This window comes from Sciurus vulgaris, assembly GCF_902686455.1.
Source record: "Sciurus vulgaris genome assembly, chromosome: 10".
NCBI lineage: Eukaryota > Metazoa > Chordata > Mammalia > Rodentia > Sciuridae > Sciurus > Sciurus vulgaris.
The window spans coordinates 94,153,109-94,166,857 of NC_136470.1; the positions used below are offsets into that span (position 1 = coordinate 94,153,109).

The 13,749-nt window shown below is 39.1% G+C and overlaps 1 protein-coding gene across 2 annotated transcripts in view; it reads left to right on the forward strand.

The window, feature by feature from the left end:
- The first annotated feature begins 1,999 nt into the window (after window positions 1–1,999).
- The window catches only part of ZMAT3 (zinc finger matrin-type 3), a 37,061-nt gene continuing 25,311 nt past the window's right edge, over window positions 2,000–13,749 (forward strand). For both annotated transcript variants that reach the window (XM_079156372.1, XM_079156373.1), the window contains exons 1-2: window positions 2,000–2,244; window positions 5,923–6,249. In XM_079156372.1, coding sequence (XP_079012498.1) covers window positions 5,980–6,249 — 270 coding nt within the window. In that variant the 5' untranslated portion in view covers window positions 2,000–2,244; window positions 5,923–5,979. The remainder of the gene's footprint in view (window positions 2,245–5,922; window positions 6,250–13,749) is intronic.

A 13,749-nucleotide genomic window follows, 5' to 3' on the forward strand; every position in this document is an offset into this window, starting at 1 on the left:
GACTATTGTTATTGACATGAGCTTCAAATGTCTATTAAGCATACATCTTGGGATTGCCACCTTCTTTCTTCTGAGACAGGAAAGAAAAAGCCTTAGCTGCCTGAGGAGTATAAGACCAGGGATAAAGAACATGAATTGTATGTGTGCATGCAGAGATAGAGGGTGGGGTCCCTCAGTTAACTTTTCAGATTTTTCATCTTGACATACAAAAATACATAAAACCATGAAATTTAAAACTTGAAAACTCCAAGACACGTATTCTTTCTGCAATCAGGGATTTTACAGAGCAGATCAGCTATCTCTTTAAGTAACTAAAATGGGCATCAACAAACACTGTGTATCATCAAGGTGTGTAGAGGAAGTGCTATGGGAAGAGGAGTGGAAGGATAGGTAGAATTTGGAAATGCATTGAGAAAAAACATTTTGTACTCAAAATATAGATCAAGTTAAATCATAGAGGTGGGAAAGTTAGTGGCATGGATGGTACCCTTGAGTAAAGGTAAGGAACTGTGCGAGGTGAGAATGGAAAGGCAAGCCATGGCCCAGTCATTATCCTAGCTCAAAAGTGTGGACTGTAGTTCTACATGGCTAAGGCCAGGTAGAAAAAGTGCTGCCAAGTAGATTTCAGCTGCATTTATTATTTTATAAACCATTTAAAAATGGTACTATTTTAAAAACCATTAAAAATGGTGGTGATTTAAACATTTGACACATAAAAATATATGTACACACACAGTTGGGGAAAAAAAAAACTGATGATGGATTACTCGTCCCAAAAGGTCATTGTACACTAGCTGTGCATATTTGCTAAACAATCATCCTTACTTATGAAATGATTACTGATTTGTTGTTGGTATTAGATAGGGCATAATTCTGCCAAAGAAACAGCCTTGATTTTCAGCAGAAACTTGCCTAATACTAGGGCACATCTTACTAAGGTCTCCTTGGCATTTTATTTATTTATTTTTAAAAATATTTTGTAGTTGAGATGGATAGCATGCCTTTATTTTATCCTTTTATTTCTGTATGTGGTGCTAAGGATTGAACCCAGTGCCTCACATATGCTAGGCAAGCACTCTGTCACTGAGCTACAGCCCCTCCCGCTCCTTGGCATTTTAATGATGAAAACAGTCACATAGCAATGTCAATATATTCGATGCCACCGGACCCTACTCTAAAAATGGTAAATTTATGTTATGTTTACTTGTTCACAGATTAAAAAAATAACCACCAAATCTTGATATGCTGAAAGTACTGCAAATAGAATTTAAGGGCTGGAACTCCTCAGTTCATCTAGAATTTTAGAATGACAACTCCGAAGATGTCCAAATTGGCAATCTAAGAGAAGGAGGTATCTCGGCATTAGCCAGTCTCTTTCCTGGTTTTTCCTGCCTTGTAGGTGAAACTCCGTTGGTCAGGAGAAAGTCTCCAGGATGTTTTGCTCACTTTAGTGCAGGGGAGCGGGAGGGCAGGTGTGTGGGTTCTCCTGCGATGGGAGGCCACGGTGGGGCAGTTGCGCCCTTCTTCCTCCATCGTGGGGCGGAAGTGCGGAGAGGTGTAGTTTAAAGGTTCTGCAGCAGCAGAGTCCTGGGCATTTTGAGGGCTCCACTCAGCCGCTTTAGCCGGCCACCAGCAGGCTGAGGGAGAACTGTGATGAAAAATGTTTGGCTCTGGTAAAAGGAGATGAAAATTGCAATAGCTCTGCCCAGGGTTCAACTTTCCAAGGTGCATGATGAACAGCTCTTAGGAGTCGTCTGCAGAGATGGGCAGTGATCCATCTTTTTTCTGACTCATGCCACTGTTCCTTGTACCATCTCTGCCCGGAGCCCCTGCACTTGCGGCTGAAACACCTGCCCCGCGCTCCGGCGGTGGCCAGAGATACCAGAGCCCGGTCGCCCCCGCCACAGTCACCGCTGTCGCCGCCGCCGCCGCCGCCGCTGCCGCGAGGCCTGCTTCGTCAGGCACATGCGCAGTTGCGACGCCGACCCGGCGCCCTCAGTCTCCTCCTCCGCCGCCTCCCGGTTCCGCAGTCACTTCCTGCAGCTGTTTCCCTGTGGGTAGGGTTGGACTGACTTTTGACAGTCAGCCTTCAGCTGCGGTGGGGGCTCGGCGGCCGGGAGCGGAGAAAGTTGCTCCGAAGAGAGGCGGGGTAGAGCCGGGCCGGGCCGGGCGCCCAGGGCGGGCGGCGGCGGGCGTCCCGGACGGACGCGGCGCCGAGACTGCCGGCGCGTCCTGGGGGTTCCGGTAAGTGCGGGTGACGGGGAACCTCGGGGCGTTTAGGACGAGCCCAGAGCGCAGAGACTAGCGGTCCCCTTCTGATGCCGCCTTTCCACCTGCCCTCCACGTGACGGTGCCTGGACTGCTCTTATTTCTGTTTGTTTTGAGCATTTCACGTGTACTCTTTGGATCATTTGTGGTTGCAGTTACCTTGGCCCTTGCGCTCGTCCCCACCCGGTGGGAGTCGGGGGATTCCATCTTTCGTGATGGCATCCTTGGGGATGGAGGGGTGAGGTGTGTGTGTGTGTGTTCGTGTGTGTGCATGCACATCTCAGGAATGTAAGGTGTATGTGGGCGATGCTGAGGTATCTGTGGCTTTGGTTCCCTAGGATTCGGAACCGTCATAGCTGAGACTGGAAAACATTGGCCCGTTCACCAAGGCCTCTTTCCCTCAGTGCGCTGCGTTCTTTCGAGTCTTGCTTATATGCTATATCTTGCCTCAGCTATGGTTTTTCTGGTTTTCTCGCTTGTATTCTTATTACTGCGTTCTGATGACCTCTGAGTAATGCGCCCGTCTTTCCCTTGGTTCCAGAATACCCAGTGACAGTTTTCCCCAGTTTCTTGAGATGTCAGAAACCTGTTTCAGTATTCTGTTCTCTTTCTTCTGTGGATTTCTCCAAATGAGAAAGCGATTGAGTTCAATACAGTACGTGAAGAGTAGGCCTCAGTCCAATCATGAAAACTCAGTATGCTACAAGAATTCGTTTTCTTTTAACTGGTATATATTGTGGAGCTTTGATTTTCTTTAGTGTCCTCTCAACACCTTTACCAACTAAGGCATAAACCACCATGAATCCTTCGTTTATGCTACTGCAAGCATCAAATTGAATGTTTTTTAACATCTGAGGAATAGCTATTTATATCAGTCTTAAGATTAGTTTCTTTTAAACCAATGCAAGAGTGGAACGGATCTGAGTCACATTTGTTTTGGGTCTTTGTATTCCACCATTTGCGCATTCACCAAAGGCTTGGTTTTATTTATTTTAGATTGACAGTTTTTGCTAATTTTTGTTTGCAAATGCAGTAATACTTGTAATTGTCACATGTAGATCTTTCAGGGGAGTTGATTTTATGTTGATTGTTAAATATAACAGAAGTAATTTTGGAATAGCTAGCTACTCTTTAAACATGATTTAAAAAATGCAGTTGCAGGTAAGTCTGTACTTGGCAAGAGTATTTTCTTTAATTCCTCTCTTCCGGAAGGAATCTTTTTGTACCTTTGTGCCTTGAAGGGCCTTTATTTTGATGGAAACCTGTAGGTAACACTGGGGGAGACACATACTAGAATTTCCTCCAGTGGGAGTGAGCTTTCATAAAACAAGTTCAGACATGTCTCAACAATTGGTAGCATTTGGTTTTCTGTTTATATTGCTGATTTTCTTTATCTAATGTTTGACACCCTCCTCTATCTTTTCTCTTAGGACCCAGCAGCATGTTTGTGGCAATTTGGCATCAGTATGACTATACAGTTTGGCTGGGTAGCCTTTAGCATGATCAGATCAATTATTATAATTAGGTCGTCAAACTTTTAAAAGCTGATCATTGTCTCTTTGTTTCCCTTTCAAAAATACCCATATCCGTCTTTGCTTTTTGAAGAATTTGCTTGATTTAACTGCGAGAAATAACACCATTATAGAGAACCTGATGTTTTAAATCTGTATAGCTTTTCTTTTTGTTCCCAGAGATATGGGCAGCATACTCCTGTTTGAGAGTCAAATGATAGTATCACTTTTCTAAGTATTATATCATTAAAAGTATTGTTAAATTCTATGATTTTTGCATTTTGTCCTTTGCCACATTAGTTCCTATTTACAGTGATTTCCTCTCTTGCTCCAAGACCTTGAATTTATTTGTATAAAATTTGTTACTTGATTGCAATTTCTCTTTGCTGTGCATTTATTGCATTTGGCTAAATATACTCTTTTAACTTTTCAAAACTTAACTTGATTCATTTTAGTACATCTATACTGCCATACATACACATTTCCATCTCGATGGAAAATTCCAGCAGCTAAAAATAGCTATATCCTATTGACCAAAAAAAGAGGTTTTAATAGTATTGAGAGTGAAGGGAATTGTAGATTTTGAAATAAGGATTCTAATTTGGGTTAATTAGAATCTTGGGAACTCAAAGGGTGTACCTGTGATTCATTTTGAGATACTCAAAATTAAGATACTATCTGGGTGGGAGGCAGGAGAAATCATGGATAAAGGGTGAAGAGAAAGTGGAACATTTTGGGTCTTTTCTAAGGGAAATAAAGATTATCAGTTGTTTAGTAAATGGAGCGGGATAGCCTGAAGATTAAGAAACTGAAATTATGATGGAGCTTGTGATAGTGTGACTCATTTTCCGTTGGACATTTACCAATGTGGGTACCTTATTTTGTGCACATAATTTACCTTGTGATTGAGAGAAAATATTTTGATTTTACAAGGGACTAATGAATATCTTCTAAGGCTATATGAGGTGGGGTCATAAACTTGAGGCCCTACAGGATACAGTCCGAGTGGTGACTGATGTGGCCTAGAGCAGGCAGGCCTGGCTATTGGGGACAGTCCTTTGAGTACTGACTCGCTAATTATTTCCCATGGAGGAATACAGGGCCAGTGTTGCCAGATCATCCTTTTATCACACGAAACCACAGATCTCTTGATTTTTAAATATTGACAACTAATTCGATTTTAAAAATGAAAGCAAAACAAAACTAACTCTGTGTGGCCCACAGGCTGTCTGTTCCAGCCTCTGCTCTAAGGACTTATTGGCTCAACTACTTAAATATTGCTGGTTGGTCAGAAGAAACACTTTCTTTTTCTTTTTAGTACTGGAGATTCAACCCAGGGGTGTTTAACGACATCCCCAGCCCTTTCAATTTTTATTTTGAGACAGAGTCTTGCTAAGTTGCTTAGGACCTTGGTAAGTTGCTGAGGCTGGCTTTGATTTTGTGATCCACCTACCTCAGCTTCCCCAGTTGCTGGGATTGTGATCCCCTTACCTCAGCTTCTCCAGTTGTTGGGATTACAGGCATCCACTACTTAGGCTGGCTAGCAGGCACAATTTCTGTTTATTACTGTCACATTTTAATTCTGGGTTATTCCTACAGCTTTTTGGTATTTTAGCTAGTTGTGGAAGTACTTTAAAGATTCTTGGAGGTGATACTCTTTTTTTTTATTCTTGACATAATTTAGTTGGAAAAGAGATATTTTCCAAGATTCTTAGTTGTTTTTTTTTTTTTTTTTTCTTTTTGACTATGCATAATTGTCATCTAGAGTGCTTAAGTGTGCCTGAGGGAAGGGCTCTGGACGAGGTGACCTTTGATGTCCATTTCAGCCATGTGACTTTTAGATTTAATTAGCCATGGATGCAGTGCTATTAATGTTCATGGGCTAGAGGGACAGCAGTTGGAGCTGGGCCAAGGAAAATAAAGCCAAATCTATAGAACCATTCTCAATGGAAGAGCATCATGTCAATGTGAATTAATAGGCAGAGAAAGTTTGCTAAATGAGACAAAAGGAGAAAAGTCCCCAAGATGGATTTTGGAGAAGTAGAGAAAAGAGTCAGATGATGATGTCATTTATATGTCTTGTTGAGGTCTCATTTTTAACTATTTTTGTTTGCTTGTTTGTTTGTTTTTGCTGTCGATTCAGATTTGAAGACTCAACTTCTTATTGCCTACTGGATTATGCCCACAGTTTTCCTACCCAATGATCCTCCTGCAACAGGCCGGGCTTCCTCCACCTAAGCGACCTTCATCCTCTCCTCCTATGTCAGTGGCCACCAGGTCTACAGGAACCTTGCAGCTTCCGCCACAGAAGCCTTTTGGTCAAGAGGCATCCTTGCCTCTGGCTGGGGAAGAAGAATTACCTAAGGGAGGGGAGCAAGACTCTGCCCTGGAGGAGCTATGTAAACCCCTGTACTGCAAACTCTGTAATGTCACCCTGAACTCAGCACAGCAAGCTCAGGCTCATTATCAGGTAGGGAAACTCAGGTATTCAGGCTCTGCTATTTAGCAGTTGCTTTTCCACATATGACTGACTTTGCCTGGAAAATCAAGATGGCTTAGAGAACAACTAAGTATTTATTTGTTTGACTAATAGCTTAATGTTCCTATATAAATGTAAGTATCATATTTTCATACAGTGTTTCTCATCTGCTTACACTAAGTGGCATATGGTAGTTGACCAGTCTATGTGAGCAAATGTAAACCTTTATGCTGGTGTTTGAACCTGTGGTTCTAAGGAGAACAGGTATTTAAAACATGTACCTAACTCACTTTGAAAAATTAAGCCTGAATTCTAAAACTGTTTAGAAGCGAATTCAGTGTGCATGAGTTGGAGGTTTTATTCTCTTTCTTTCCATTTTTGACTTCTAGCTCTTCCTGCATAACACATCACTGCTAAGGAAAACACACGTATCTTTGTAGTGAATATAAAATGACATTTTGAGCCCTGTCTTTGATTCTCATTAGTGTGAACTGATACTTAGGATTTAAAGCTTTTACCTCCTTGGAGAATGGATAGTGGATTTTAAAGGGTGCCATTATCTAAGAGCAAGTGGAAGATTAAATTTTTACTAGAAAGAGAGGATATGGTATTTATTTTTATTCTAGATTATTGACTGTATGAAATTGTATCATTTCCTTTTCTGGAGAAAAGTGAAGTTTTTCTAGGCCAAACCCACTGAGTGGGGAGTATCTTCTGAGTGGGGAGTATCATTGATCTGACTATCTGTTGTCTCCATAAATGTCTCCAGCAGTTAGACAGCTTGGTAGAAAGCTGCCTGTGACAAAGGTATTTCTTCTACTGCATAATATAACTTTCTCTGATTTGACTTTTGATTTGCTGTGTAAATCTTTTGTTCACTTTGTAATTGTGCACCAGAAGTATTCTGATGATTAATTGTTTTTTGGGGACTTAAGGAGAGGCATGATATGTTGCGGCCCTGGAGCTCCCATTGTTTTGGTTTGTTTTGCCCTTAGGGGCAGAGCTGAGTTGATTATCTCTCTGAGATCTTGGTTCTTGTCATCATTGGTTCATAAAGGCCTCTTCCTGTCTTATTTTACATTTTCTTTTCCTCAATCTCTGCTCTTACCCGCTTGGTGTATCACTTCCTAACACAGTAGGTTTGACACAGGGTCTTTCTTTGCCTGTCAAGGCACTGTTAGAATGACTAATCACAAATTCAAGATTCTATGTTAACTTTCTTCTTCTCTGAGATTCACTTTGAAACATCGAGCCTGAATTCTAAAGTTTTGGTTTTGGATTATGTAAAACCCTTAATAAATCATTAATGGGAGCTAACATACTTTGTGTCATACAGATAATTACCATTTAAGAAATATTAGTTTACTTTGATGAAGGAAAACTCTTGGGCAATATGTAATTTTAGTATGTGAATACATGGATTATGCACACATCCCTCTTATCCTTTTTCTCCCAGCATAATTTTGTGATTCTATAGACAGTGATGGATGCTTTGGGTTATGCATAGAAAGAATTCAGCTTGATGCCAAATTACTGGATTATAAAGCTTAAACCAGATAAGAAAGTCATCTTTTTAAAAATGTACATTTTTTGTGGGTTTGCTCTAAGTTTTTTATTTGATAAGATATGTAATTATGCTTTTTAATTTTTTTATTTCCCTCAGTTATGCAGTGAGTAAAAAAAATAGAAAATAAGGGAAGTAAAATTGGATAAATTCAATAATCAGAATTTTTAAGTGGAAAAGTTAGAGGGGCAGAATGGCTTAACAATTCAATCAGCCAAACCACAGGGTAAAAATAGAGGAAAAAAGAAGAGGCAAGTAAACTTTAAAGGAGAAGGATTCTTTTTGTTTTTAAATAGAGAAATCAAGGTAAAGAAGTTTATGTATAAAAGTACAGAGCAGTTTCATTAGAGTACCATGGAAGGAAGCTAATCCTAGAAGTGAAATCTGGATTTCCATTTGATAGAATTGATCTGGATGAGGGACTCTGACTCCTACAGTAGATCAGAATCAGAAACAATCAGAGCATGAGCATAACCTGGAGGTGGGCTAACCAACAGGAAGGCAGCCATGGAAGGTGAGCCCCAGAGGTGGATGCATCAAGGACCGCATAAATAGACAGTAACAACGAGGGTAAGACCGATGAGTAAGACTTAGCAAGCCCCAGAAATAGGCAAAGTGACAATGATTACAGAATTACAGAACAGAGTGGTTTAGAATTCAGTGAGATAATGGACATAGAATTTTATTTGAAGGCTAAAAAACCTGCTTTGTAATTTTAATACAAAGTGATCATAAATATGTTAGTTATGTGCAAGATAAAATTGGTCACTAGCAACCTGTTCATGAGCCAGAAACACTTCCATGTGAAGTGATGAATCACTGTGATTTTATTACCCAAACTTTTTAGTCAGTTAATACCGTTATTGAAATCCCAGAGTTTCAAATTGCCATAGCTATTGTAAACAACTAGTGTTACTACATCCCATTCCCATAATCCAGGGTGCACTGCGGAAACTTCTCCATAAATACTCCCCTTTAAACTCACTACCATTTTCCCCTGACATCCCCGTGTCCCAAACTGGTACTACCTCATCAGTGAGCTGGGTATATCATCACACATATAGTTTTATTCCCAGAACTTTTTAAACTTTCAAAACATCTTCAACTGTTGTTTTATTTTTAATGAGGTTATCTAATTTTGCAGTCTCAAAATTATGACTTTGATTACAATTTAATTTAAATCAAGTTTTTGGAGGAGAAACATGTCTTCATTTTATTACAATCTGTCTGCATGCTTCAGGTTACTTAGGGCAAGCCTGGCATGGAATAATCTAACACTGTTTCATTAGCATAAATACCCAGAGGAAGAGCTGCTTTAAGATGGGAGGTTATTAACAGAAATAAAAAAGCAAAAAACAGGGATAACGTTTCCTCAGGCATCCACAGTTGAAAGACAGACACTGATTTGTCTGCTAATTTGCATATCCACTGAAAAAGAAGTACTCAAAGTACATTTCTAAAATTTGTCATAAACATACATTTCACAACATAGCCCATCATTATGTACAACTATAATACACCAATAAAAAAATGTGGGAAGAGAAAAAAAAACATTTCTATTTGTAAGACCTAGTATCAGATAACAAACTGTTGTACTATCTAGATTCATTAGAAAGACAGGACACAGGTGAAATAGTGGTTGTAGAATTATGATGCTGAATGTAGTGGTCTTAATTCACAATGTAAAGAATGCAACTGAATCTTTCCCAAAATTTAAAGTGCTGATTTTGGCATATATGTTGCAACATGAATTGCCCAGTTTGGATGGCATGATCAGTAACTAATCTCAGCTGACTTTGATGTTTTCAAATTTCTCCCCTACAATAAGCAAGGGGCCGATCAGTGGAGTGTGATGGGGTGGTGGTTAGGGGAGGAGGAGGAGGGAGGAAAGGGATTGAAATTGCGTGGGTCAGATTTCACGCATATATGATTTTATTGGGATGAACCCAACTACTATGTTTAACTATAATGTTCTAATTAAAAAGGAAAAAAAGGAAATAAAGGAAAAAATTGTAAGAATTATAACAAATAATTCCCCCATCTAAAGGAGTTTGCAGTGAACTGAGAATGGTCAAAATGTACTTCACATTTGTTATTTACAAAGTCCATGTGGCATATATGCTTTGAAATCTGAAAGATTTGGACTGGAACCTGGGCTCAGCTACTTTAGGCAAGATATTTAATCTCTATTCAAAATCTGTAAAGTAGGGGTAATTGCATTTCCCTTTCAGTATTGTGAGAATTGTGTATTTTATATTAATAAATACTGGTTGATTGAAATAGATTCTTCTTGTTTAGAGTGTTTTAGTCTCAAAGGCATGAAAATTCACTTCATCTTGTGGTTTTAGAAGGATGTAAAAGGTGAAGGAACGACCTTGATACGAACTTCCTGTAGGACTTTGTATCAACAAGTAAAACCTGTCCTCCTTGGTCATTCTCCAGAGATTCTCTGGAGCCAGATACCAGGTTACCTTAAAGAAATAATCTAACTACCAGATGAGGTAATATACAATGACTCTCAAATGTAAAAGGATTTTCAACCATACCAGTGGCCTCCGAGCTTAGTCCATTTACTTTGTTTTGTTGAAGTACATTTCCACATTACTTCAAGAAAGAAAAGAATCATAAATGTATATTGCAACATATCTCTCTCTCAAATAAAATGAGGGTGTAATATAAAGTAAAATTTTCTGAACCCTCACATGTCTAACAGTAAGTCGTCATTGATTCTGTTGTATTGTGGTCCGAATGATCAGTTCTGTAAGCTCTTCCAGCCCTGGCTGTGGTCCTGTTAGGGATTGAAGCACTCCATTGTTTGTTCACCTGTTGGAGCTTAGCAGTTTTTTGCCTCACCTTTAGAGTCTACCCCATCCCATTTCTTCTTATTTCAGAAGAGGAGTGTTACCATTTGGATGTGAGGTGTCCCGCAAAAGCTCACCTATGAGACCATGCAAGAAGGTTCAGAGAAGAAATGATTAGGTTATGAGAGCCTTAACCCAACCAGTGAATTAATCACCTGATGGGATTTATTGAGTGGTAACTGAAGGCAGGTGGGATGTGGCTGGAGGAGGTGGCGCATTGAGGCATGGCTTTGGGGTATATATTTGGATCTCTCTTTGTCTGCTTTCTGATCATCATGTGAGCTGCTTCTCTCTGCCCCATTCTTCTGCCATGTTGTTCTGCCTCACTTAGAGACCTGAGGAATAAAGCCAGCTGTCTGTGGATTGAGACCTCTGAAACCGTGAGCCCTCAAATTTTTCCTTTGCTACAGTTGTTCTGGTTGGGTCCTTTTAGTCGCAGCAGTGAAAATGCTGACTAAAACAAATAGATATCCCCTCTTTTGTCCAAGTTTGATTTCTTACTCTCTCCTCTGGATTTCATCACCTCTTCACCACAAATTAAAACCATTCCAAATCTCTTCCATGTAAATTAAAATGGCAGTGCTGACTTTCCCTTTACTTTTAATCCCTCTTGTTAGTAACCTTTTCCTCTTCTCCTTTTCCTTAAAGTTTTGCCAGATGTAACTGTTCTTTCAGGTCTTTATTTCCCATTCATTCCCCAGTACACTACTCTCGGGTGTGATTTACAATATGCCCTGAAGTGATCTGAAGTCATCTGTGGTCCTACAGGCCAAAATCTAGCAGTTTATCACTTGAACTCTTGGTAGCATTTGCCACTCATAACAATTTTCCCCTTAAGTAAAAAAAAAAAAAAAGTATTTCTATTCAAAATATTGTCTGTGGAACAAAGGGTTTATAATGAAAAGCAGTAATTACCTATTCTCCCTTTTCCACACATTCCCTATCTTTTCGTTCTTTTTCTCCATTCTGTTCTTCCTTCTGCCTCTCACCTTGGGTTGGCTCTGATTTCACTTAGACGTAATGAAGACTGATCACATTTTGGACTAGTTTGTAATCAAATTAAAATTTCCATGTTCTTTTAGCAGGTTGGTTCCAGTTGTTAAAAACTGGCATTTGGATTTTGCTTTATTATGAGTAAGGAAATATTGTTCACTGCAGAGCTGTTTCCTTCCCTGTTTTTCCAGTTTCATGATACCATGGTACTCAAAAGAGATGTCCACATGCATAACACCTTTTTGAATGTCACAGTTGCTTAAAGTCATTTTAGTTTAATTCATATGTGGAGTATAGCTTTGAAATAGCTTTCTGGTTCCCTTGAGCTTCTGATATTTTTTTAAAAAATGGTAAGAAGATCTTATGCCTTTAAGAAAACAGTACTAGCTTCTTAACCTTTCTTTTTACTGTTTACAGCCCACTTCATGAATACTATTGATTTCCTGTTCTAATTTGGAATGATGATTCATTGGGTAGCCTTTTGTATTTCCTGGAGTTTTTAGTTGTTTTATCTCTTTCCTCTCTTTTTCTTACATTATGTTTATCATATACTCTCTTCCTTCTCCCCACCTCAGAATTCCCAATTATGATATCTTTTGCATGGAATCTCCCTTTATCCTAGCTGCCTCTGTTTTCTTGCTCCCATTTTTTCAATGGGCAGCCCTGTGGGTTTGCCGCATGGTTGTCAATTTTGTACATCCCTTTATTGATCTTTGGGATGGGCCACTATTTTCTCATTATACCTGTTTTATTGTTTTTCTTTTTAATTGTATTTTGTTGGAGTACATCTTCACATGATGTGAAGGAAGAAAGAATAAACATAAATATATATTGCAGCATACTTCTCTCTTCAATAAAATGGAGGAGGAATGGAAAGTAAATTTTATGTGAAATCTTGTATTTCTAAAAAAAGTTTGCATTGTGCTTTTGTATTGGACAGTTCAGTTCTACATTAAGAATTATTTTTCCTTGGAATGTTAAAGGCTACTCCGTGTGTGTGTGTGTGTGTGTGTGTGTGTTTTAATTATCTAATTTTGCTGAGGGAAATCTTAATCTGATTTAAATTCTTTTTTTGAGGGGAGGGGTACTGGGATTTGAATACAGGGGTTCTCTACCACTGAGCTACATCCAGCCCCTTTTTTTTTTTTATTTTGATTCAGGGCCCTACTAAGTTGCCAAGGTTGTCTTCAAGCTTATGATCCTCCTGCCTCAGCCTCCTGAGAAGGTGGGATACCAGATGTATACCACTGTGCCTGGCCTGATTCTTATTCTTTTATAGGTGACCTGCTTTAGTTTTGTGTCCTTTTTTTTTATTTTTATTTTTATTTTTTTGTTTTTCAGTAAGATTCTCCTTTTTAATCCCTGGAGTCTAAAATTTCACATTGATGGATGTGTCTATGTTTGGGTCCTTTTTCATTTTTGTTTAGCACTAGTAGATCCTTTCAATTTATATACTCCTGATTCTCTGAGCTCTGGGGAATTTTCTTTGATAATATATCTTAGCTAATGTCCTCTATTTTTTCCTATCTCTTTCTGGAAATCTTACTATTCCTGAACCTGCTGGGTTTCTTTTCCTCCTCAGCTTTACTGAAGAATAATTGATGGATTTATTTTTATCCAGTAGACCTTCTTTACCCATGGGTTGTACATTCCAAGACCCCTAATAGATTCCTAAAATCTTGTATAGTACCAGACCCTTTCTATGCTCTGTGTGTGTGTGTGTGTGTGTGTGTGTGTGTGTTTTATTTTTCCCTGTGCAAACACAAATTTAATGCCTTTTCCATCTTAACTAAGCCCTAATGCACTGTGGCTGTAACTTTTGCAGTTTGAGATGTAACAGCAACACTAGCATACACTTCTTTTCCCTTCTTCATGATTTTTTTTTTCTTTCTTGAGAACTTTCACTCTGTCACTTAAAGGAAGTACTTTACAGTTTCTATTTGGTATATCTGAATTATCTATAATACTAGATTTGCCATTGGGGGCCATTATTAAGTAAAATAAGGGATACTTGAACACAAGCATTGCAGGAAAGTTATGGTTGTTGAACAGGACAGTGGCTACTAAATGACT